General features: G+C 48.2%; 1 protein-coding gene and 1 gene segment (V, D, J or C); one reads left to right on the top strand and one right to left on the bottom strand.

Moving 5' to 3' along the window:
* The window catches only part of LOC119977381, a 46,097-nt gene extending 44,367 nt beyond the window's left edge, over nucleotides 1-1,730 (top strand). The window contains 1 exon segment of the V gene segment in view: nucleotides 1,269-1,730. Coding sequence covers nucleotides 1,269-1,466 — 198 coding nt within the window.
* pnpla4 (patatin-like phospholipase domain containing 4) overlaps nucleotides 1-24,643 on the bottom strand; it is a 115,523-nt gene that overhangs the window by 34,679 nt on the left and 56,201 nt on the right. For 3 of the 5 annotated variants that reach the window (XM_038818225.1, XM_038818223.1, XM_038818227.1), the window contains 2 exons: nucleotides 20,843-20,995; nucleotides 17,639-17,973 (listed from right to left, as the gene is read on the bottom strand). The exons of 1 other annotated variant lie outside the window; for it this stretch is intronic. In XM_038818225.1, the coding sequence (XP_038674153.1) occupies nucleotides 17,794-17,973; nucleotides 20,843-20,995 (333 nt within the window). In that variant the 3' untranslated portion in view covers nucleotides 17,639-17,793. Of the gene's footprint in view, nucleotides 1-17,638; nucleotides 17,974-18,027; nucleotides 18,544-20,842; nucleotides 20,996-24,643 lie in introns of those variants that run through there. One more of the 5 variants, XM_038818224.1, reaches the window with a different exon arrangement.

Genomic DNA, 24,643 nt, shown 5'->3' with positions numbered 1-24,643 from the left:
ATTTTTTTTTAAATGTGTTAATGCCCCCACTTCATTAGTGGCAGAGAAACATCGTATGAACATATTAAGCCTTTTAGACATTATTATTACTAATAGGAGTAGATCATTCAGCCCATCGAGTCTGCTCTGCCATTCAGCTACATCATGGCTGATCTTCGACCATTTTTGCCACACTAACCCAATAACCCTCAATATCTTTAATATTCAGAAATCTACGCGGCACGGTGGTGCAGTGGTTAGCACTGTTGCCTCACAGCGCCGAGGTCCCAGGTTCGATCCCGGCTCTGGGTCACTGTCCGTGTGGAGTTTGCACATTCTCCCTGTGTGTGCGTGGGTTTCACCCCCACAACCCAGCAACGTGCATGGTAGGTGCATTAGTCACGCCAAAATTGCCCCTTAAGCCTACGGCCATACTAGTCTGAAAACGCCTGATCTCGAAAATTGCCCCTTAATTGAAATAAAAAGAATTGGCTACTCTAAATTTATTCAGAAATCTATCGATCTCCGTCTTGAACATATTCAATGACTGGGCGGAGAATTCCAAAGATTCACCACCTTCTGAGTAAAGAAATTCCTCCTCATCACAGTCCTTATTATCATAGAATTTACAGTGCAGAAGGAGGCCATTCGGCCCATCGAGTCTGCACCGGCTCTTGGAAAGAGCACCCTACCCAAGGTCAACACTTCCACCCTATCCCCATAACCCAGTAACCCCGCCCAACACTAAGGGCAATTTTGGACACTAAGGGCAATTTATCATGGCCAATCCACCTAACCTGCACATCTTTGGACTGTGGGAGGAAACCAGAGCACCCGGAGGAAACCCACGCACACACTGGGAGGATGTGCAGACTCCGCACAGACAGTGACCCAAGCCGGAATCGAACCTGAGACCCTGGAGCTGTGAAGCAATTGTGCTATCCACAAGGCTACCGTGCCCTAGTACAGTCCCCTAGTTCTAGACCAGCCCCTCAGCGAGGGGAAACATCCTTCCCGCATCCACCATGTCGCGACCTGGAAGAACTTTGTACGCTTCATTGAGGTCACCTCTCATTCCTCTAACCTCCAGAGAGTAATGGCCCATCCCCTCAACCTCTCCTCACAGGACAATCCGAGGGATCAGGCTGGTGACCCTTCATTGCGCTCCCTCTACGGCAAGCAACATGTGAGGAACGTCTATTTTGTTGATGCTCAGATACTCGTTAAGGCAGTGGTAAGGAGTATGATATTCGGTATTGTACTGACGCTGCAACTGAAATTCATTCCAGGCCCTTCTATTTGTTCGTCGTAACCGTCCTTCGGACAAACTGAATCCTGAAGAAGCATCCGGAAGCCGAGAGGGATCTCACCTAAATTCTTTCAGAGGACGTGCAATACCTCTGAGTACAGACCGGGCCAGAGAGGCACATAATCAGGAATATGAAGACATGGCGCTCATCAGAACTATAAATCAGAAACCAAGATAATACAGGAATATAAACTAATGCCGCAGGTTCGATGGGCATTTGTAGAGAGCTATGTTATCAGTAATAAGTGTTTGTTGCTAATTCTTTTGTACATACTTCCAGAAGAACATTCCCTCTGCAGAATTTATTTTTAACTATATAAATCTTGATTTGGTATAGACTGGCGACTTTTATAGTGAAGTATTTTAAATTGGAACTGTATTAGTGATGGAGCCATAATTAATATGCATCAGAAGACTGGAGTGGCATGGTGGTACAGTGGTTAGCACTGCTGCCTCACTGCTCCAGGGTCCCAGGTTCAATTCCGACCTCTGTGGGGAGTTTGCACGTTCTCCCCGTGTCTGCATGGGTTTCCTCGGGGTGCTCCGGTTTCCTCCCACTGTTCAAAGAAGTGCAGGGTAGATGGATTGGCCATGCTAAATTGCACCTTGGTGTCCAGAAGGTTAGGTGGTGTTACTGGGTTCCGGGATTAGGGTGGAGGCATGTGCTTGGGTGGGGTGCTCTTTCCAAGGGCCGGTGCAGACTCGATGGGCCAAATGGCCTCTAGTAATGTAGATTCTATGACTGGCAAAGTAATGGACTAGAATGTTACAACACCAGAGGCTATTTGAAACGTCAATCCAATTAGTTACATACCCTGCTCTTTCCCAATAACATTGTATCATAGGTTGGTTACAGCACAGAAGGAGGCCATTTGGTCCATCATGTCTGTGTTGGCTCTCTGCAAGGGCAATTCACCCAGCCCCTCCCCCTATCCCCACCTTTTCCCCGCAGCCCTGCATTTTTTCCTTTTCAGATAATGATCCAATTTTCCTTCCAAGGCCTGAATTGAATCCGCCTTCACCACACTCACAGACAGTGCATTCCAGATCCTAACCCCTCGCTGTGTGAATCTGCCTCCACCACACTCTCCGGCAATGCATTCCAGATCCTAACCACTCGCTGTGTGAATCTGTCTCCACCACACTCACAGACAGTACATTCCAGATCCTAACCACTCGCTGTGTGAATCAGCCTCCACCACACTCACAGACAGTACATTCCAGATCCTAACCACTCGCTGTGTGAATCTGCCTCCACCACACTCACAGACAGTACATTCCAGATCCTAACCACTCGCTGTGTGAATCAGCCTCCACCACAGACAGTACATTCCAGATCCTAACCACTCGCTGTGTGAATCTGCCTCCACCACACTCACAGACAGTACATTCCAGATCCTAACCACTCACTGTGTGAATCAGCCTCCACCACACTCACAGACAGTACATTCCAGATCCTAACCACTCGCTGCATAAAAAATAATTCACCCTCACATCACCCCCTAGTTCCTTGTCCAGTCATCTTAAATCTGTATCCTCTGGTTACCAACCCTCGTGGCATTGGAAACAGTTCCTTCCTTATTTACTCTATCAAAACACTTAATAATTTTGAACACCGCTGTCACACCTCCTCAATAATTTTCTGCTTGGAGGAGAATCAGACCAGCTTGTACTGTGATGAATTTAAAAAGTTCAGATATATTGTATTATATGTATTTGGTACAGCAAGGGTTATAAGCCTGGTTAGAGTGTGTTTGACTGCTGCAGTCATGTTTTTAAAGAGTCCTGGTTTGAAAGCTTTTGGGAGCCAGGGGTGCAATTAGGCCATCGTAAAAAGCTTGGGTTAATGGAATGTTGTTTGGATTAGGGGGGGGGGGGGGGGGGGCCCTCTGGAGTTAATCAGATTTCAGCTTGGTAAGATGGTGTAATTAATGGGAGGAGCGAAGGTATCAGGCATTTTGCTGATAAGCAGTTTAATTGAGTGTTAGATGGAGCTGTGAGCAGAAGTCACGCATTCGTCCCCACTGCAGTTCAGTTAAAAGATATGTCTGTAGACAGATTAGTAGCTGCTTTTCAAGCAGTTCAGACTTGTCTGATGAGAAGGTGAGCAGAAACAAACTGAGAAGCATCTTCTGCAGAAATACAGCCAGAGTTCCTGCATTGTTCTGACAGGAGTCAGGTCTTTTCTTTAAAGCAGTGTCAAAAGACATCTCTGTACAGCAGGTATTCCTGAGTGCTAATGGTAATGAACAGTGGATTGAGAGCTCAGATGGGTTTGTTGTTTGCGTGGGAATAAAGATAGCAGTTAGAGGTTATTGTGTCACTGTATTGATTAGCATTATTTAAGGGGTTATTGTGTCACTGTATTGATTAGCATTATTTAAGGGGTTATTGTGTCACTGTATTGATTAGCATTGTTTACGGGGTAATTGTAAGCTATTTTTCTAATGTGATGTTAAATATTTTAATACTGTGTTGGTAATAAAGTTGGTTTAAATATACCATTCCTTTGTTCTTTGTTCTTATTTTTTGTGAAGCGAGGTATGCTTTCCTCACAGTCTTACAAAATTAAAATAAAATATTGGGGTTTCTGACCAGTATCCTCGCCACTGGTAGGGTCTACAAAGAACAAAGAACAAAGAAAATTACAGCACAGGAACAGGCCCTTCGGCCCTCCCAGCCTGCGCCGATCCAGATCCTTTATCTAAACCTGTCTCCTATTTTCTAAGGTCTACTTCCCTCTGTTCCCCGCCCGTTCATAAATCTGTCTAGATGCATCTTAAATGATGCTATCGTGCCCCCATCTACCACCTCCGCTGGCAAAGCGTACCAGGCACCCACCACCCTCTGTGTAAAAAACTTTCCATGCACATCTCCCTTAAACGTTCCCCCTCTCACCTTGAAATCGTGACCCCTTGTAATTGACACCCCCAATCTTGGAAAAAGCTTGTTGCTATCCACCCTGTCCATACCTCTCATAATTTTGTAGCCCTCAATCAGGTCCCCCCTCAACCTCCGTCTTTCCAATGAAAACAATCCTAATCTACTCAACCTTTCTTCATAGCTAGCAACCTCCATACCAGGCAACATCCTGGTGAACCTCCTCTGCACCCTCTCTAAAGCATCCACATCCTTCTGGCAATGTGGCGACCAGAACTGCACGCAGTATTCCAAATGTGGCCTAACCAAAGTCCTATACAACTGTAACATGACCTGCCAACTCTTGTTCTCAATCACCCGTCCGATGAAGGCAAGCATGCTGTATGCCTTCTTGACCACTCTAGCAACCTGTGTTGCCACCTTCAGGGTACAATGGACCTGAACTCCCAGATCTCTCTGTACATCAATTTTCCCCAGGACTCTTCCATTGACCATATAGTCTGCTCTTGAATTAGATCTTCCAAAATGCATCACCTCGCATTTGCCTGGATTGAACTCCATCTGCCATTTCTCTGCCCAACTCTCCAACCTATCTATATTTTGCTGTATTCTCTGACAGTCCTCCTCGCTATCTGCAACTCCACCAATCTTAGTATCATCTGCAAACTTGCTAATGAGACCACTTATACCTTCCTCCAGATCATTTATGTATATCACAAACAACAGTGGTCCGAGCACGGATCCCTGTGGAACACCACTAGTCAACTTTCTCCATTTTGAGACACTCCCTTCCACCACTACTCTGTGTCTCCTGTTGCCCAGCCAGTTCTTTATCCATCTAGCTAGTACACCCTGAACCCCATACGACTTCACTTTTTCCATCAACCTGCCATGGGAAACTTTATCAAACGCCTTACTGAAATCCATGTACATGACATCTACAACCCTTCCCTCATCAATTAACTTTGTCACTTCCTCAAAGAATTCTATTAGGTTTGTAAGACATGACCTTCCCTGCACAAAACCATGCTGCCTATCACTGATAAGTCTATTTTCCTCCAATTGTGAATAGATCCTATCCCTCAGTATCTTCTCCAACATTTGCCTACCACTGACATCAAGCTCACAGGTCTATAATTCCATGGATTATCCCTGCTACCCTTCTTAAACAAAGGGACAACATTAGCAATTCTCCAGTCCTCCGGTACCTCACCCGTGCTCAAGGATGCTGCAAAGATATCTGTTAAGGCCCCAGCTATTTCGACCCTCGCTTCCCTCAGTAACCTGGGATAGATCCCATCCGGTCCTGGGGACTTGTCCACCTTAATGTCTTTTAGAATACCCAAATCTTCCCCCTTCCGTATGACGACTTGACCTAGAGTATTTAAACATCCATCCCTAGCCTCAACATCCGTCATGTCCCTCTCCTTGGTGAATACCGATGCAAAGTACTCATTAAGAATCTCACCCATTTCCTCTGACTCCACACATAAATTCCCTCTTTTGTCTTTGAGTGGGCCAATCCTTTCTCTAGTTACCCTCTTGCTCCTTATATACGAATAAAAGGCTTTGGGATTTTCCTTAACCCTATTAGCCAAAGATATTTCATGACCCCTTTTAACCCTCTTTATTGCGCGTTTGAGATTCGTCCTACTTTCCCGATATTCCTCCAAAGCTTCAATTTTGAGTTGCCTCGATCTTATGTATGCTTCCTTTTTCATCTTAGCTAGTCTCACAATTCCACCCGTCATCCATGGTTCCCTAATCTTGCCATTTCTATCCCTCATTTTCACAGGGACATGTCTGTCCTGCACTCTAATCAACCTTTCCTTAAAAGACTCCCACATTTCAAATGTGGATTTACCCTTAAACAGCTGCTCCCAATCCACATTCCCTAGCTCCTGCCGAATTTTGTTACACTCTGCCTTTCCCCAATTTAGCACTCTTCTTTTAGGACCACTCTCGTCTTTGTCCATGAGTATTCTAAAACTTACGGAATTGTGATCGCTATTCCCAAAGTAATCACCGATTGCTTCAACCACCTGGCCGGGATCATTCCCCAATACCAGGTCCAGTATGGTACCTTCCCGAGTTGGACCATTTACATACTGCTCTAAAAAACTCTCCTGGATGCTCCTTACAAATTCTGCTCCATCTACACCTCCAACACTACATGAGTCCCATTCAATGTTGGGGAAGTTAAAATCTCCCATCACAACCACCCTATTGCTCCTACATTTTTCTATAATCTGTCTGCATATTTGTGCCTCTACTTCATGCTCGCTTTTGGGAGGCCTGTAGTAAAGTCCCAACAATGTTACTGCACCCTTCCTATTTTATTAGCTCTACCCATATTGCCTCAGTGCTCGAATGCTCCATAGTGCCCTCCTTAATCACAGCTGTGATATCATCTCTGACTAGTAATGCAACTCCTCCACCCCTTCTACCTCCCTCTCTAACCCTCCTGAAGCATCTATACCCTGGGATATTCAGTTGCCTGTCCTGCCCTTCCCTCAACCAAGTCTCAGTAATACCAATAACATCATATTCCCAGTTACTAATCCAAGCCCTAAATTCATCTGCCTTACCTGCTACACTTCTTGCATTAAAACAAATGCACCTCAGACCACCTGTCTGGTTGGGATCGTAATACTTCAATCTCTAAAACCTCTCATCCCTGGATTACAACATTTTACTTTCAAGTAAGCAAAATAAACAGATACACTACTGAATCTTGTGAACATTGTGATGTTTCTGTACTAAAGCAAAAAAAAGGAAAAATTTCTAAAGCTATTACAGTGTTGGAGTAATTTAACCAGATGAGAGTTGCATACAATCATGTACAACATTCCACACAGAAACAGGCCATTCATCCTAACCAGGACGTTCCCCATCCCTCACTCTTCCTCCATCTATCCTCTATTACCATCTATCCACTTCGTATGCTTATGTAGCTTTACCTTTACTGTATCTATGCCTATTGGCCTCAGCCACTGCCTGCAGTTGGGAATTCCACATTCTCACTACTCTCTGACTAAAGAAAGGTAAGTAACGTTCAAGATGATGCATAACATGAGCGGCAAAAACAGTTCCATATCTTTGGGGAGCTAATGAGAGTGACGGCTGCTTCGAAGATCGCAGGTGACAAATCTTTCATCCAAAACCCCAATTAGATAGAACCATTTAAAATCAATTCATGCACCATCGTTTTATATCATAAACGTGTTCTGGGGTTTTCTCCTTGCATGGAATAGGAACATGAGTGAGCTATTCAATCTCTCAGCCCTTGCTCCGTCAATCAGGTATAAAAGCTTCCGTGCGCTAGTTTGAGGTTGAGCAGTGAGTTCCCACTGGTGCAAACGGGCAATATTTATCCTTCGTCAATATTCCCAAACATTGGCTGGAATTCTCCGTCCGTTGCGATTCACTTTTCCTGCTGGCAGAACACCTTTAGCTTTCTCGGCGACATGGGTGGCTGCAAGGGGAAATGCCTCTGATAAGCGGCGTGAATACAGAGTCCCGGAGAAACACGAGACTGGGGGACCAGAGAATGCAGCACAGTTCATAAGTTCTGAACACATTGCTGTTTGTGGGATCTTGCTGTACACAAATGTTTCCTGCATTGCTTGATACCAAACAAATAATCTATTTAACTCGGCCCTGGGGCGGCATGGTGGAGCAGTGGTTAGCACTGCTGCCTACGGCGCCGAGGACCCGGGTATCAATCCCGGCCCTGGGTCACTGTCCGTGTGGAGTTTGCACATTCTCCCCGTGTCTGCGTGGGTTTCACCCTCACAACCCAAAGATGTGCAGGGTAGGTGGATTGGCCAGGCTAAATTGCCCCTTAATTGGAAAAAAAATAATTGGGTACTCTAAATTTGAAAAAAAAAACTTGACCGGAAACCTCTAATTGCCTTCCGGTGTGTCAATGACCTCTTTGGAGGGGGGAGTTGGAAATTTGTCCCACCCAATATCACTCCCAAATAGCCGAGTTCGAATTTTAAGATCATGTTCCCTTGTTCTGGGATCGCCCACCATTAGAAATAGGCTGTCGGTCTTAATGCAGACTTTAATTTCGTATTATCGCAAAAGTAACAGGCAAAGTCGTACAGGTTGTCACATTACTGGAAGCTTCTACAATAAAATGCCTCAACAAAGGTAATCTTTTATTCAAAGGTTAGCCTTGAGCGCACACGTTAGCTGCTGTAATTTGTCACTGTCAGGGAGAGCTCAACAGCAAGCGAAACGTTCACCATACAAATCGACCGACCAGCGGGGGCGCGGATTGCTCCAATACCGCAAGACGTGCGGGGTTCCAGCAAGACCTTCAGACCCTGTCCCGTCTCTCACTCAGCGTGTCTGTCCAGATCAGTAAATCACTCAGTCCCACCTCTCTCACAAACAGAGAATACTGCAACAGCTTGTCTGTACGAACTGCCTTTAATGTAGCAAAACTTCCCAAGACACTTCGCAGCAGTGTTCGCAAACAAAATGTGACCCGCACCCACGTGAGGCAGGGCCAAAATGTTTGTTGAAAGAGCTAGGTCTGACATGAGGAAAGAGGGATAGAGGGGCAGAGAGGTTTAAGGGGAGAATACCAGAGCCTGGGTCCTCTGCAGCTGAAGGTACTGCCAAAGATAGAGTGATCAAAATTGGGGATGTGCAGGAGGCCAGAATTGGAAGAGCTCGAATGGCTTTTGGGCTGGAGGAAGTTAGAGATAGGGGACGGGATTTAATGGCCAGGCTGCGCCCGAAAAGCAGCTCAACACGGCTCAGCGTGGCCGATAGAAGCCGGGTGACCCCGGTCTCAGGATCTATCCGGCTCGCAACATCTCACAAGATCTGACGCAACCTCGCGAGATGTTGCGATGTGAATCCCACCCATTGTGGGCTGGATCACTTTTTTAGCAAATCTGGGTATTGAAGCGGGACAGCTAGTCTCACTTTAATATGCAGATTTCCGAGGTCCCAAGAGGTTGGAATCTATCCCTTTCGCCTCAGAGATCTTGAGTGAGCACTGTCCACAAACGTAGACCAGATGAAACAGCACTCATGGTGGTCTCCCAGGGGATGTTTGAGCGATGGCCACTGCTAGGACCACAGCCAGTACCCAAAGAAGAGCTCATGGATTCCGGGTTTGCGAGGCCGGGGTGGGAAAGCGTTGAAGGTGGGATTTGGATTTGTGAGGGGGGGGGGGGCTCTAATGGGCACAGGGTCCCCCTCCCCCAAGCTAAACCTGACAGGCTACCACTTGGCATGGGTCTCCCCTGCCTCGGGTAAAACAGTAGGGCAGCAGGATGAGGCCTGTAAGTGGCCATCTGCCCACCGACCTGTAAAACTGGACACAGGTCAGGGGTGGGAGGGTAGACAGAGGGCAGATAGACGGCAGGCAGGCCACGTGCTGCAGTTTACAAGCCCCCACGCCTTCAGACCTGCCGACAGCGGAGTGTAAAATCCAACAATTCGTTTCTAATTAGTCTGATAACTCCACTGGAAACAAGTGAAGACTTGCTTTAGATGGATGCCTTTTCTACAATCTCCTATTTGATGTGAGTCAACTTCTCACCTGTTAGAAACATAGGAGCAACTGGAGACCCTTCAGCCCATCACCCTCTGATTGTTGTTCTGTAATCTAACTCCATCTACCTCCTTTGATGTCTAAACCTTAGTGCCTAACAAAAATCCATGGCAGTGTTGTGGCGCAGGGGGTAGTGTCCCTATCTCTGAGCCAGAAGCTCCAGGTTCAAGTCCGACCCAGGACCTGATGGCCAAGGAAGGCACATTTACAACACGGCCAAACAGGTCGAGTACCAACCTGCAAAATCATTCCAACACACACCAATGGTGAGCAGTAAGAGCGGAGTTGTACCCCCCCCCCCCCCCCCAACTTCCCCCAAAGCTATATGCGACAGGCTAGCAACTTATTCCAGGTAAATCTAGCTGTGGAAACAGAAGAAAGTCTACCTTGTGCACCAGTGGGTGTGGGAAAGGAATCAAACAGCAAAAATCTATCATTCTCAGTTTATTGATTGATTTATTGTCACATGTTCCGAAGTACAGTGAAAAGTATTTTTCTGCGGCCGAGGGAACGTACCCAGTACGTACATAGTAGAGAAAAAGAATAACCCGTAAAGTACATCGACAAGTAAGTAATTGGTTACAGCGTGGAACAAGGACCAAATAAAGCAAATACATGAGCAAGAGCAGCATAGGATGTCATGAATAGTGTTCTTACAGGGAACAGATCAGTCCGAGGGGGAGTCGTTGAGGAGTCTTGTAGCTGTGGGGAAGAAGCTGTTCCTATGTCTGGATGTGCGGGTCTTCAGGCTTCTGTACCGTCTGCCTGATGGAAGGGTCTGGAAGAAGCCAATGCCTGGGTGGGAGGGGTCTCTGACAATGCTGTCTGCCTTCCTGTGGGAGATGTAGACAGCATTGGGCTGAGTTTAGAATATTGCAATTAACCCCCCCCCACCCCCCCCCCCCCCCCCCCCCGCCCCACAATCTCAGCACATTTTTTGAAGGGGGACAGCTCCAGATTTCCATTACCCTTTGTACAAATTAGTGCTGAATGACACCACCCCTGAATAGTCTAGCTGTATTCTTAAGATTGGGCCTCGGAATTTAGAAGGTTACCGGGTGATTTAACTTTTCGAGATATTCAGAGGAGCAGATAGGTTAGGTGCAGACAAACTATTTTTGCTGGTTGGGGAGGGGAGTATAGGACTAAGGGGCATTTATTTAGAGACGGATCCATCAAGAGTGAAATTAGAAAACACTTCATACAAAGGATGCTGGAAGTTTGGAACTCTCTACCGCAAACGACTATTGATGTTAATTCCATCCTATTCATCCTAAATCAATCATTTTAATTATGAGATTGATAATTTTTGTTTTCCAGTGGCATTAATGGATATGGGGCTTCCCAGAGGCCTATTAGCTGGGGACAATTGGTTACTCCAATTGGGAATTACTTGGGGAATATGAGCTCCTCCAATGAGGGGGTGGGGGGGGGGGGGCACAGCTGTATAAATAGAGCTGGCCAGTGTGGTACCTGCTAGAGAGAGAACCAGCAGTGAACTACTGGCCCTACACATTCATGTGAAGAAAGTTACTTTCTGCTTGACTGCCTGAGGTCTACAAAATAATGAGGGGCATAGATAAGGTAGATAGTCAACATCTTTTCCCAAAGGTAGAGGAGGCTAAAACTAGAGGGCATAGGTTAAAGGTGAGAGGGGAGAGGTACAAAAGGGTCCAGAAGGGCATTTTTTTCACACAGAAGTGAATGCCTGGAATGAGCTGCCAGAGGCAGTAGTAGGGGCGGGTACAATTTTGTCTTTTAAAAAGCATTTAGACAGTTTTATGGGTAAGATGGGTATAGAGGGAGATGGGCCAATTGCGGGCAATTGGGACCAGCTTAGTGGTAAACAATGGGCGGCATGGACAAGTTGGGCCGAAGGGCCTGTTTTCATGCTGTAAACCTCTATGACTATGAATCTACAAGCTCGTGCTGGATTCTTCCTGGCCCTCACAAAAGGGGCAATGGCGGGTATGTGTAGTTAGGTTCCTGATCAACCATGATCCCACTGCACGGCAGAAAAGCCTCAAGGGGCGAAACGACCTCCTCCTGTTTCTGCACCCTATTGTTCTCGATTCCCGTTCACCAGAGGGATGGTTTCTATCTGCTCCATTATATACCATCATCATTTTCAACATCTCATTCAGATCACCACTTAATCTTCCACATCCACAGGAATACAAGCCAAATCTATGCAACCTGCCAGCACTTGCTCTCCAGATTCACAAACAAACAGTGACAATCTTGGCAAAGTATCAGTGAGTGATTGACACTATCCTGCAGAATAAGGCAGTCCCTTTATTAGAATAGAGGAGAAAAAGGGAAGAGAGCACTGTGAGTTATCAATGCCAAGCCAAATAACCCCTCTCAAGTCTGATGTTCAATAGTCTCATCAACATTAAACTTTTATGAAATGCCACGGAAGCAGGTAGCAATATAGAAAATGGAAGGTTACAGTTTAAGTGTAATTACTTTTCGCAATTTGACTTTCAAAAGGAATGCAGATAGCAAGGCTTCCACAGGTACAAAGGAAAGCTGTTACATTGAGGCAGCAGACAGCGGCTTTACAAGGCAGTTTCTTTACAAGGCTGGCCTTGGAAGTCACGGAAAATATGTGACAAAAAGGCACATTATAAATATATTTTTAGAAGGAGGATGGTTTATGAGTGGCAGAGCCCTGAAAGGGTAGGTCTTCCTTTAGGGGTTGCAATGCAACAGATAATCCTTTGGAGCACCAAAGTCTAGGCCGGCATTACTGAGGGAGTAGTATTGAGGGAGATCTGCGCTGTCAGAGGTTTCAAAGCCCTCTGGGATGGGACCATTTCAAAGGAGGTCAGTGGAATTATCTCCAGCACCCTGGTCAATATTTATCCCTCAACTGACATCACGAAAGGGAATCATCTGGTCGTTACCACGTTGCAGTTTATGGGATCTTGCTGTGCACAAATGGTCTGCGAAATGTCCTACATTACAACAGTGACTGCACTCCAAAAGTACCTCATTGGCAATAAAGAGATCATGAAAACGTTAAATAAATGCGAGTCTTTCACCTTTTCTTTCCTGTGCATCTTTTGGTTAAGCAAATAAACGAAATCAGTAAGCTGAGGGATAAATTAAAATGCAGCTCCTTAAATGGGCACCGCATCAAAGTAAACGGAATCTCAGTGGGAACTTGCAACATTAAAAAATGTGATTGAAGGGGTCGATAAAACACTCCAGTCCTCAGGGTGCCCACCGGGCATGGATTTTCCTGTGTGTTCACTGAGGTGTCACTCGTGCTAATAAGGGTTGTTAAGCTTGGATGGATGTCAAGAAGCTTTCCTTTACCAAGAGGATTAGCAGCAGCTGCAAATGGGCTGTTGGGAGGAGGTAGAGGCACAGCGAAGAAATGGCTTTCTGCTATCATTCAGGGAGTTGGATGGTGCACTAAGTAGGCCTTCTCTATCTGTACCTATCATAGTTGCTAGTGAAAATGTAACAACAACTTGCATTTGTCCAGCACCTTTAATGCATTAAATGTCCCAAGGTGCATCACGGGTGAGTTATCAAACAATATTTGGTCCTGACCCACATGAGGTAACAGGACTCGCAATCAACAAATGTCAACAAAGAAGGTCTTAGGCAGCTTTGTTAATATGAAAAAGGAAGTGAGCGAGGGAGAGTTTTAGAGAAGGGGTTCCAGCACTCAGGGCTGTGCACAGCTGAAGGCACAGCCACCAACGCTGAAGTAATTATAATTGGGAATGTGCAAGTGACCAGAATTAGAGGGGTGCAGAGATTTCCAAAGAGAGTCCAAAGATGTGGGGGTTCAGTGCATTGGCTATGCTAAAATGCCCCCTCGGGTGGGGTTGCAGGAATAGGGTGGAGTTTGGGCCTGGGTAGGGTGGTCTTTCAAAGGGTCGGTGAAGACTCGATGGGCCGAATGGCCTCCTTCTGCACTGTACGGATTCTATGATCTCGGAGGGTTCTTGGGCCAGAGGAGATTACAGAGATAGGGAAGCTACGGCGAGATTTCAAAACAATCGTGAGAATTTTAAAACTGAGGCATTGGGGAGTGGGAGCTAATGTGGATGAGCAAGCACAGGGGGTGATGGGCGATCAGGGCCGGCAATTCAATTATCATTCCTCTCAAAGGGGAAAGTAGCCAATGGTCATCTGGGACTATGGCGACTTAACTTACTTTATTTTACTTTTATGTAAGGCATTAAAGAGAGGACCTATTAGGTGTGAGTAAACAATCCTATTCAAAGGGAGTTTAGAAGAATGAGAGGGGTATATAAAATACTGAAAGGGATTGAGAAAGCAAACGCAGACCAAATGCGTTGGGCAGCACGGTAGCAGCTCCAGGGTCCCAGGTTCGATTCCCGGCTTGGGTCACTGTCTGTGCAGTGTCTGCGTGGGTTTCCTCCGGGTGCTCCGGTTTCCTCCCACAGTCCAAAGATGTGCAGGTTGGGTGGACTGGCCATGCTAAATTGCCCTTAGTGTTCAAAAAGGTTGGGTGGGGTTACTGGGATAGGGTGGAGGTGTGGGCTTGGGTAGGGTGCTCTTTCCAAGGGCCGGTACAGACTCGATGGGATGAATGGCCTCCTTCTGCACTGTAAATTCTATGATTCTATGTTGCCCCTTGTGGGGCAATCTAGAACGAGAGGTCACAGATATAGGATGAGAGGTGGTAGATTTAAAACTGAGATGAGGAGGAACTACTTCTGGGGGCCTCACACAAGTCCCGAAAGGCATGCTTGTTAGGCAATTTGGACATTCTGAATTCTCCCTCTGTGTACCCGAACAGGCGTCGGATTGTGGCGACTAGGGGATTTTTACAGTAACTTCATCGCAGTGTTAATGTCAGCCTGCTTGTGACGCTAATAAAGACTATTATTTCCGCAGAGGGTGGTGAATTTGTGGAATTCACTGCCCCATTTGCGGTGAAGTCTGAATCAGTAAATGGTTTCAAGAAAGAGATAGATATATTTCTGTTTTTAAAAATGGGCTCAAGGGATCTGGGGACAGGTACAGAGGTGGATTTGAGACCAGGAAGTAATCAGCCATTATCTGATTGAATGGCGGGGAAGGCTCGAAGGGCTGAATTGCTTTCTTCCGCTCCTAATTCCTATGTTGCTGATGTCCTATTCAATGTTTATCCCTCCAGCGCACAATCAAACCAGGATGACTGGCCATTCCGTTGTTCTTTATGAGACCATGTTTTGGGCAAATAGGTCATTAACCAAAAAAAAAAGCAGAAAACCTGTCCAAATACCTCATGAAAAAAAAGACACAAAGAAATTACATTGGCAAGCACATTAAAAATAAATCAGGAGGCGACACTAAGGAATGGGACTGAAGAAACCTCATCCATTGTACATTTATTTAATTGCAGCATCAATGAATTACAATGCAGCATTGAAAAAAAAATTACACCCAATCATGAAGTAATACGCAGTCACCAATTCAAAAATAGATTTGCATTGAGGTGAAATGACTTCAGTTGCATTCAGCAGTTTGAGGGTTGATGATTTCGTTATCATTTTGGATCGTGTTAAAGCTAAGATACCCTGCCGGGGTGTGGAACTGAGTCGCCCATTGCCAGAAAACACGCAGGTAGATTAAGTGCTTGCAGTGTACAATGAACTGCTTTGTGCCATGGCAACAGTCAGGAGTGGGTGTTGGCAGTGGGTCGGAATGGTCCTTACAGTTCCCAAACCGGCGAAGAGATTTTTCTTTTTTAAAATAAGAACCTGTTCACTATCCAGCTGGTAGGAAGCAGCACTCTCGCCTCGAAGGCAGGAGATTGTGGGTTCAAATCCTGCTCCGGGATTTGAGTGCAACAGTGGTGGAAGAGCTTTGGGAACAGGGCCAAAGTCACCTGTTCCTCCCTCGCACACGACACTTACCACAAGTCACGTCCCAAATTCCGTATATATTGTAACCCAACAGTTTATTTTGTGAAAGAAATCTGTCTACATATGAATGACATTAATACAATCTTTCTTCACCATCTCCCTTGGGAGATGATTCCACAGATGGACCCTTCACTAACTTGGGCAGCACGGTAGCACTGTGGATAGCACAGTTGCTTCACAGCTCCAGGGTCCCAGGTTCGATTCCGGCTTGAGTCACTGAGCGGAGTCTGCACATCCTCCCCGTGTGTGCGTGGGGTGCTCCGGTTTCCTCCCACAGTCCAAAGATGTGCAGGTTAGGTGGATTGGCCATGATAAATTGCCCTTAGTGTCCAAAATTGCCCTTAGTGTTGGGTGGGATTACTAGGTTATGGGGATAGGGTGGAGGTGTTGACCTCGGGTAGGGTGCTCTTTCCAAGAGCCGGTGCAGACTCGATGGGCCGAGTGGCTTCTGCACTGTAAATTCTATGATAACTGAAATATTGCTTCCACGGATTAGTTTTGAATTCACCTTCCTTCAAGTTCAGACCATGTGCTCTGGGTCTACTGTCCTGGACAAGGTGAAGTAGCTGGTCATGGCCTATGGTATCTCGATCTGTCAGCATCCATAATATAGTAATCGTATCAACCTCTTAACTTGCTCTTTTCTGGTGAGAAAATGCCAATTTACACAATCGCCCCTCGCAATCCATGTCTTTAATCGTTCTGTTTCCTCCCTTTTGTATCCATTCAATAGCTGCAATATCCTTTGTGTACTATGGGGACCAGAACGCTACACAGTATTCTAAAGCATTGGGACTACCTCACCACTTCACCTCAATATTAATCTTTTAACATGTCCAGATTTTACTCACTACTGCTGAACATTGCTGCAATGGTTCAAGTTCTTGTCGATCAGGTCTCTGTCATTTCCGCACACATTATTATCTTTCCAATTAACTAGTAGTGGATGTCCTGTGGCACAATGGGTAGCTTCCGTGCCTCTAAGCCAGAAGCTCCGGGCTAGACTTGCACTCCGGGCCTTGATGGCCAAGGAAGCTGCATTCACACCGCCTCCAAACGTCAACTTATGAGTCATTCAAAGATATGCAGGTGGTGAGAACAGGAGAGATTCCTGGTCAGCCACGTGATGGCTACAACGTACGTACAAGAGCACGTTGCCTCAAAAATCGGGGCTCCTTGGATGCTTGTTTGACTCAGTTGACTCGACTGCCGGTGTGGTGCCAACAGCATGGGGTTTGATCTTGGTTTTGGCTGGGGTGGATTTGGGATCTGCTTCCTTGCCCTAGCCGTGGAGGCCGTGGAGCTGCTGGTCAGACCTGTCCATGAGGCAGAGAACCAAAGAAGAACTGATAGTCCCTCCCTGGACCTTTTTTTTTGCCCCATTTGAAGCATTTTGCATTTCTCTACGTCTTCCCAATTCCCAACTACATCCAAAACCTCCCATAGCTTATCCCGTTCAGCTTTCACGTCTACCGCCACTTTGTAACCAGAAATTAACACAAAATTCTCCAATTCATCAACGACCAATAACTTCAGCCCTGAAGGAAAATTTTTAATGAGTATTTTGTTGTGGAATCAACAAGGGACTGTCAGTACTGTAGTCCTGAGTCAGTGTTTACATCAAGTATCCACAGGTCAGACACAGCACACGTTGGAGAAAAGGGCATTGAACTTCGGCTGGCCACCCAGGCATGTTATAAAATAACAGCCTCCATGTCTCTTGCACCTTTAACATAGAAACGGACCCATTTTAACTATGATCGACTACGATGGAAAGATGAATTGAGAGGTTTCTATAATGAGCGATGGCACCACAGTAGCACAGTGGTTAGCACTTTTGCTTCACAGCACCAGGGTCCCAGGTTCGATTCCTGGCTTCGGCCACTGTCTGTGCGGAGTCTGCACATTCTCCCAGCGTCTGCGTGGGTTTCCTCCGGGTGCTCCGATTTCCTCCCACAGGTCCCGAAAGACGTGCTTGTTAGGTGAATTGGACATTCTGAATTCTCCCTCTGTGTACCTGAACAGCCGCCGGAATGTGACGACTCGGGGCTTTTCACAGTAACTTCACTGCAGTGTTAATGTAAGCCTACTTGTGATAATAAAGATTATTATCTGCCAACTTCATGCAGTCAGCAAAATGCAAATCCACCTCAAGACGTAGTTTCCTCTACGTGACCGCGACAGTACTTATGATCCTTACTCAGAAAAGCATGGCAATATCCAATTCCCAACTGGACTAACACTGTCCAATCTCGACCACACGTAGAATCCTTGTCGGCAAATTGAAGTCTTTCATGTGTGTGTGTGTGGGCTGGAGCACACCCCAGATCCTAGAGATAAAAGTACATGGTTCTAATACAGAGCACTGGCAGATCAGTTTTAAGTCTTGTCACTAACAGCACTGGCTGATTTAATCTCTACATTTTCATTCATGGTTGGAGCTCAGTCAGTCTCTTCTGTTACTATCACGGATCTCACTGCTTTCCTTGCTCATTTTAAAGTAGGTGCACAAGGTCAGAAGCAATTTAGAAAAAATACGTTTAAATAATTACAATGAGTATTTTCACTGGGGCAGATGTATAAGCAGATAATAAGATTGCTTTAAACAAGGCCACTTAATTTGTTCAAAAAGATACAGAGTCTCAAAAACACCAAAAGAAACCTCATCATCCCATCTAATAAAAACAAAAGTTTGACTGATTCAGTCTTAATATTCTTATTTTATCGATGTGCAGCAGTGTTCAGACAGGCTCGTAAAATGAAGGCAGTTATTCGAAATAGCTTTTATTCCGTAGAAAGCGTGTGGCATCACTGAAACCCTTGTGATAAAGAGACTCCATCGTCACTTGGCTGGGTGGGAACAGCGCCTGATTGAGCCTCACGAAATTTGCAATGGACAGCTGTAATTCAAATTGGCGAGGGCGATGAGAAGGAAAGAAAAAAGGGAGAGATTATTGCAAAATTGCGTGATGTTAAAATGCAGTGCTTAGAATTGTTTCCCTGTTTATTAACCCTGATGGGCAGCTGATCTTATACCATAATGGGGCTGATTTAGCACAGGGCTAAATCGCTGGCTTTGAAAGCAGACCAAGGCAGGCCAACAGCGCGGTTCAATTCCCGTACCAGCCTCCCCAAACAGGCACCGGAAATACTAGTGGCTTTTCACAGTAACTTCATTTGAAGCCTACTTGTGACAATAAGCGATTTGCATTTCATTTCCAAGGATTGCAGGCAAGGAATGGAACGTCTGCACTCAATAAAGGCAGAATAATTCACATCAAAGGGAAATAGAACAACAGAATAGCTACAGCACAGAAGGTGGCTTTTGGGCCAGTCAGGTCTGTGCTGGCCTCGGGAGGAATAATGCACTCAGGTGCCTTTTACCCATACCCCCCGGCACATTCCTCCTATTCATATAATAATCTAATTCCCTCCTGAATGCCTTGATTGAACCTGTCTCAGGCAATGCACTCCAGATTCTAACCCAGGGGTGGGCAAACTTTTCCGTGCAAGGGCCACATTCAGAAATTCACAATTTTAAAGGGCCGCATAGTATATTAAGTAAAATAATTACTTCACCCGGTTATGATTCTGGGCGCCTCATATAGAACATAGAACAGTACAGCACAGAACAGGCCCTTCGGCCCTCGACGTTGTGCCGAGCAATGATCACCCTACTCAAGTCAACGTATCCACCCTATACCAGTAAGTAACCCAACAGCCCCCCCATTAACCTTAAAAAAAAATTTAAATTAAAAAAAAAAAAAAAAAAATTTTTTTAATTTATTTTTAATGACTTGGTGGGCCGCATAAAGACCTTTGGCGGGCCGCATGCGGCCCGCGGGCCGTAGTTTGCCCACCCCTGTTCTAACCACTCAAATCTGTGCCTTCCAGTTCTTGTGTCTTTCCACCAGTGGTCCTCCCGATCCACACTGTCCAGACCCCTCATGATGTTGAACACCTCTATCAAATCTCCCCTCAACCTTTTCTTCTCCCAGGAGGTCAGGTCCAACTTCGCCAAGCCTTCCACGTACCTTAAGGTCTTCATTCCTGGAACTATTCTCATGAATCGTTTGTGCATCCTCTCTAATGCTTTGCCATACTTCCCGGAACTAGATGCAATGCTCCAGTTGAAGCCAATTCAGTGTTTTTAAAAGTTTTAACATAACTTCCTTGCTTTTGTACCCTATGCCTGCATTGATAAAGCCCAGGATGCCGTATGCTTTACTAATTGTGCAGTCAACCTGTTACCTTCAATGACTTATGCACATATAAACCCAGGTCCCTCCGACTCCCCTTTTAGAATTGTACCCTTTATATTGGAAATAAATGAGTTGGGGTGGGGGGAGGCAGAGAAAATTAATAAATGATCACCAATGGTATGACCGAACCAGAGGTTTAGCAGGACTACCACATGAAGTCAAGAACGCCAAGAGTTTCGACAACATTGGATCAGGTGTCTGCCGTATGGCCCCTCGGACCTGTTCCACCATTCGATCTGATCTGCGTCAGATCCCCATATCGCTTAATGTCCAGGGATCTATCGATCTCAGATACGAACATCACTGAGTGTCCACAGCTCTCAGGGGTGGAGAGTTCCAAAGACTCATAATCCTGAGTAAAGAAATCTCTCCTCATCTCAGTCCAAAATGGCTGACAACCATTTGATAAGGATGGCCCGGAACAGGTGTTTCCCGCTGCTGCACGTGTAAATAAGCCCTGAACACAAGGTTTTAGGTAACCACCAAGGGTGCCTGAAAAAAAAAGGGGCCAGTCCAATATTGGGCTGGACATCTGTCAGGCATTGTTTGGGAACCAAATGTTGGTTCTGAAATTGGCCTTGCTGTGCCTGCTTTCTGACCAATTTATATCCCTGAATCACCATGGCAAATGAGAATGAATTAGAATGTTAAGGTCAGCTCTGTGTCTGCTGTAAAGCTAAGTGAACCTTTGTTCTCCACACAGTCTCTTTGCTTTGATATGGTGTCAAATCAGGGCCCATTTCTAGATTCAGGTCACAGCCAGGTCAACGATTGCATTGTTGGTACGGAGACATTGTGGTGTAAATGACTTTTGCAAAACTGCACTATAAATACACAGGTATTTACACAATGGAAAATATTTAAATTAGCATTGTTCAAATAAGGAAATTATATTTTTAAGTATTTGACCAGTGAACACACTTCAAAAAGAACTCACGATAAAGTCCTGCTTTGCAATCTTGATAGACAAAGTGATTTGAGATTTGTCTTGAGGGCAGATATCCAGTTTCCCACTGAAAGGTGAAACAGTTGTGGTCTGTCCAGTGGACAAGATTGGAAGCCTGTTTGTTAACCCACCATCAATCCAAGTCTGAACAAAAAACAAAGGTTTTAGAATGAGTCCCCTGCTTACAAGGGTCAGAGGGAGCAAGGCAAAATTAATAATTCCTGTGTGTCGATAAAACTATTACTGCGGCTGACGTTTTCTTTCAAAAATCACTTATCCTGCTCCAGTCACCACTCTGAAATTTTCCCCACTTTATTTATGACACCAGAGCCAGCAGTGTTTAAAGTGCGGGCGACATTAGGTGAATTGTACTGCAGCATCAAAAGATGGATTTGGCTTTCACGACCTCAGGACATCCCCAAGTGTTTTACAACCACTGAAGTACTTTCGAATTACATCAGTGGCAGCGATATTTTACTGGATGTGGCAATGCAGACTCTGTAACGCAGCAACCAACCTGCACACAGCAAGATCCCACAGATGCCAGTGAGATGATAACCTGATAAGCTGTTTTAGTCTCGTTGCTCAAGGGATAAATGCTTGCCAGGGCACCCCTGCGTTTCTTTGAAATAGTGACTTGTGACCGTTTATGTCCTCCGATAAGGGAATATGAGGTCTCAGTTTAACTTCTAGTCTGAAAGAGCATCTCCAACAGTGCTGCACTGTCTTTGTACCATACTGGAGCGCCAGACGAGATCTTTTTGCTCAGGTCTCTGGACAGGGATCTCAACACTGAATCTTCTGACTGTGAAACAAGAATGCCCCCACTGAGCTATGGCTGACACCTAGTCGTGGAAAAGACAAGTCTGGCAGAGAGGGGGGGAGAAAATTTGCGAGAACAATGCACGAGAACCATTGTCATTTAACCTGTGAGACAATAATAGGCCCATAACTTCCAGGTTCTGCAGTGTCGCATTGAGGGAGTAACCCTGTGTGGTGCTGCAAATCCCTCTCAGACATTCCCACGTAAGGGTTTTCCCGGCAATTGCCCAGAAGAGCTAACTTCCTCTGGACAATGGTGGTGGGTTGGGAACCATCCATCAGAAGCGATTTAAATCGCTACCTTTGGGTGGTTCTGTCAGTTTTACCCTGATACTTTGAAAGAATTAGACGGGAAATAAAATTTCTAACTCCAGAGTAACTATTAAAACACTCAAACTCAACCTCGCATGGGACGCCCAGCACAAACGCAATCCCGAAGGGGACTCGCCACACCAGCCCCAACACCTGGTCCGACCAACCTGACCGGAACCCCCCTCCCCCGTCCGGCCTGACCTAACGCTACCCCACCCTCCCCACCTCCTGTCGGGCCTGACCTAACACTACCCCCACCCCCTCTCCCCACCTCCCGTCCAGCCTGACCTAACACTACCTACCCCCACCCCTCCCCCAGTCCGGCCTGACCTAACACTCCCCCCCCCACCCTGACCTAACACTCCCCCACCCCCCTCCCCCAGTCCGGCCTGACATAACACTCCCTCCCCCCCCCCCCCCCCCTGTCCGGCCTGACCAAACACTCCCCCCCCCCCCCCACCCCGTCTGGCCTGACCTAACACTTACCACCCCACCCCTCACCGTCCGGCCTGACCTAACACTCCCACCCACCCCCCCCCCCCCCTCCCAAACCCGGCCTGACCTAACACAACCCCCCCCAACCCCCCGTCCGGCCTGACCTAACACTTACCACCCCCCCCGCCCCCCCACCTATCCAGCCTGACCTAACACTCCCCCACCCCCCTCCCCCAGTCCGGCCTGACCTAACACTCCCTCACCCCGCCCCAACCCCCTGTCTGGCCTGACCTAACACTCCCCCCCCACCCCCTCCCCGTCTGGCCTGACCTAACACTCCCCCCCCCCCCCCCCCCCACCCGGCCTGACCTAACACTCCCACCCCCACCCCGTCCAGCCTGGCCTAACACTTACCACTCCCACACCCCCACCGTCCGGCCTGACCTAACACTCCCACCCCCTCCCCGTCTGGCCTGACCTAACACTTACCACCCCCACCCCTCACCGTCCGGCCTGACCTAACAATCCCACCCCCCCAACCCGGCCTGACCTAACACTACCAACCCCCAACCCCCCCATCCGGCCTGACCTAACACTCCCCGCTCCCCCTCCCGTCCGGTCTGACCTAACACCCCCCCCCCCCCCTCACTCCCTTCCGGCCTGACCTAACACTCGCCGCCACCCCCCTCCCCGTCCGGCCTGACCTAACACTCCCTCCCCCTCCCCTCCCGTCCAGTCTGACCTAACACTACCCCCCCAACCTCCCGTCCGGCCTGACCTAACATCCCCCCTCCCGTCCGGCCTGACTTAACACTGCCCGCCCTCCCCCCCCAACCCGGCCTGACCTAACACTCCCCCACCCCCTCCCGTCCGGCCTGACCTAACACTCCCCCCCCCACCCGTCCAGCCTGACCTAACACTCCCCCCCCCCCCCTCCCGTCAGGCCTGACCTAACACTCCCCCCCCCCCCCTCCCGTCCGGCCTGACCTAACACTCCCCCCCCCCCCCCTCCCGTCAGGCCTGACCTAACACCCCCCCCCCCCCTCACTCCCTTCCGGCCTGACCTAACACTCGCCGCCACCCCCCCTCCCCGTCCGGCCTGACCTAACACTCCCTCCCCCTCCCCTCCCGTCCAGTCTGACCTAACACTACCCCCCCAACCTCCCGTCCGGCCTGACCTAACATCCCCCCTCCCGTCCGGCCTGACTTAACACTGCCCGCCCCCCCCCCCCAACCCGGCCTGACCTAACACTCCCCCACCCCCTCCCGTCCGGCCTGACCTAACACTCCCCCCCCCACCCGTCCAGCCTGACCTAACACTCCCCCCCCCCCCCCCCTCCCGTCAGGCCTGACCTAACACAACACTCCCGCCCCCCCCCCCTTCTGGCCTGACCTAACACTACCCACCCCCCCCCATCCGGCCTGACCTAACACTCCCCGCTCCCCCTCCCGTCCGGCCTGACCTAACACTCCCCGCTCCCCGTCCCGTCCGGCCTGACCTAACACTCCCCCACCTCCTCCCGTTCAGCCTAACCTAACACCCCCCCCCCCACCCACCCACCGTCCGGCCTGACCTAACACCCCCCCCCCCCCCCCCCCAGCCGGCCTAACCTAACACTCCCCCACCCCCTCCCGTCCAGCCTGACCTAACACCCCCCCCTCCCCCCAGTCCGGCCTGACCTAACACTACCCCCCACCCGTCCAGCCTGACCTAACACCCCCCCCCCCCCCGTCCGGTCTGACCTAACACTACCCCCCCCCCCCCACCTCCCGTCCGGCCTGACCTAACACAACACTCCCGGCCCCCCCCCTTCTGGCCTGACCTAACACTACCCACCCCCCCATCCGGCCTGACCTAACACTCCCTGCTCCCCGTCCCGTCCGGCCTGACCTAACACTCCCCGCTCCCCGTCCCGTCCGGCCTGACCTAACACTCCCCCCAGCCGGCCTGACCTAACACTCCCCCCCCCCCCACCTCCCGTCCGGCCTGACCTAACACCCCCCTCCTCCCGTCCGGCCTGACCGAACACTCCCCGCCCCCCCCCCCCACCGTCCGGCCTGACCTAACAATTCCCCCCCCCCCTCCACCCCCATAAGGCCTGACCTAACACTGCCCCACCCCCTCCCGTCTGGCCTGACCTAACACCCCCCCCCCTCACATCCGGCCTGACCTAACACTCCCCCCCCCCCCCCCCTCCCCGTCCGGCCTGACCTAACACTTAC

The sequence above is a fragment of the Scyliorhinus canicula genome, chromosome 14, assembly GCF_902713615.1.
Source record: "Scyliorhinus canicula chromosome 14, sScyCan1.1, whole genome shotgun sequence".
In the NCBI taxonomy this organism is placed as follows: domain Eukaryota; kingdom Metazoa; phylum Chordata; class Chondrichthyes; order Carcharhiniformes; family Scyliorhinidae; genus Scyliorhinus; species Scyliorhinus canicula.
Note: the sequence above shows the minus strand (reverse complement) of the source record. Positions and strands in the feature narration are given on the sequence as shown.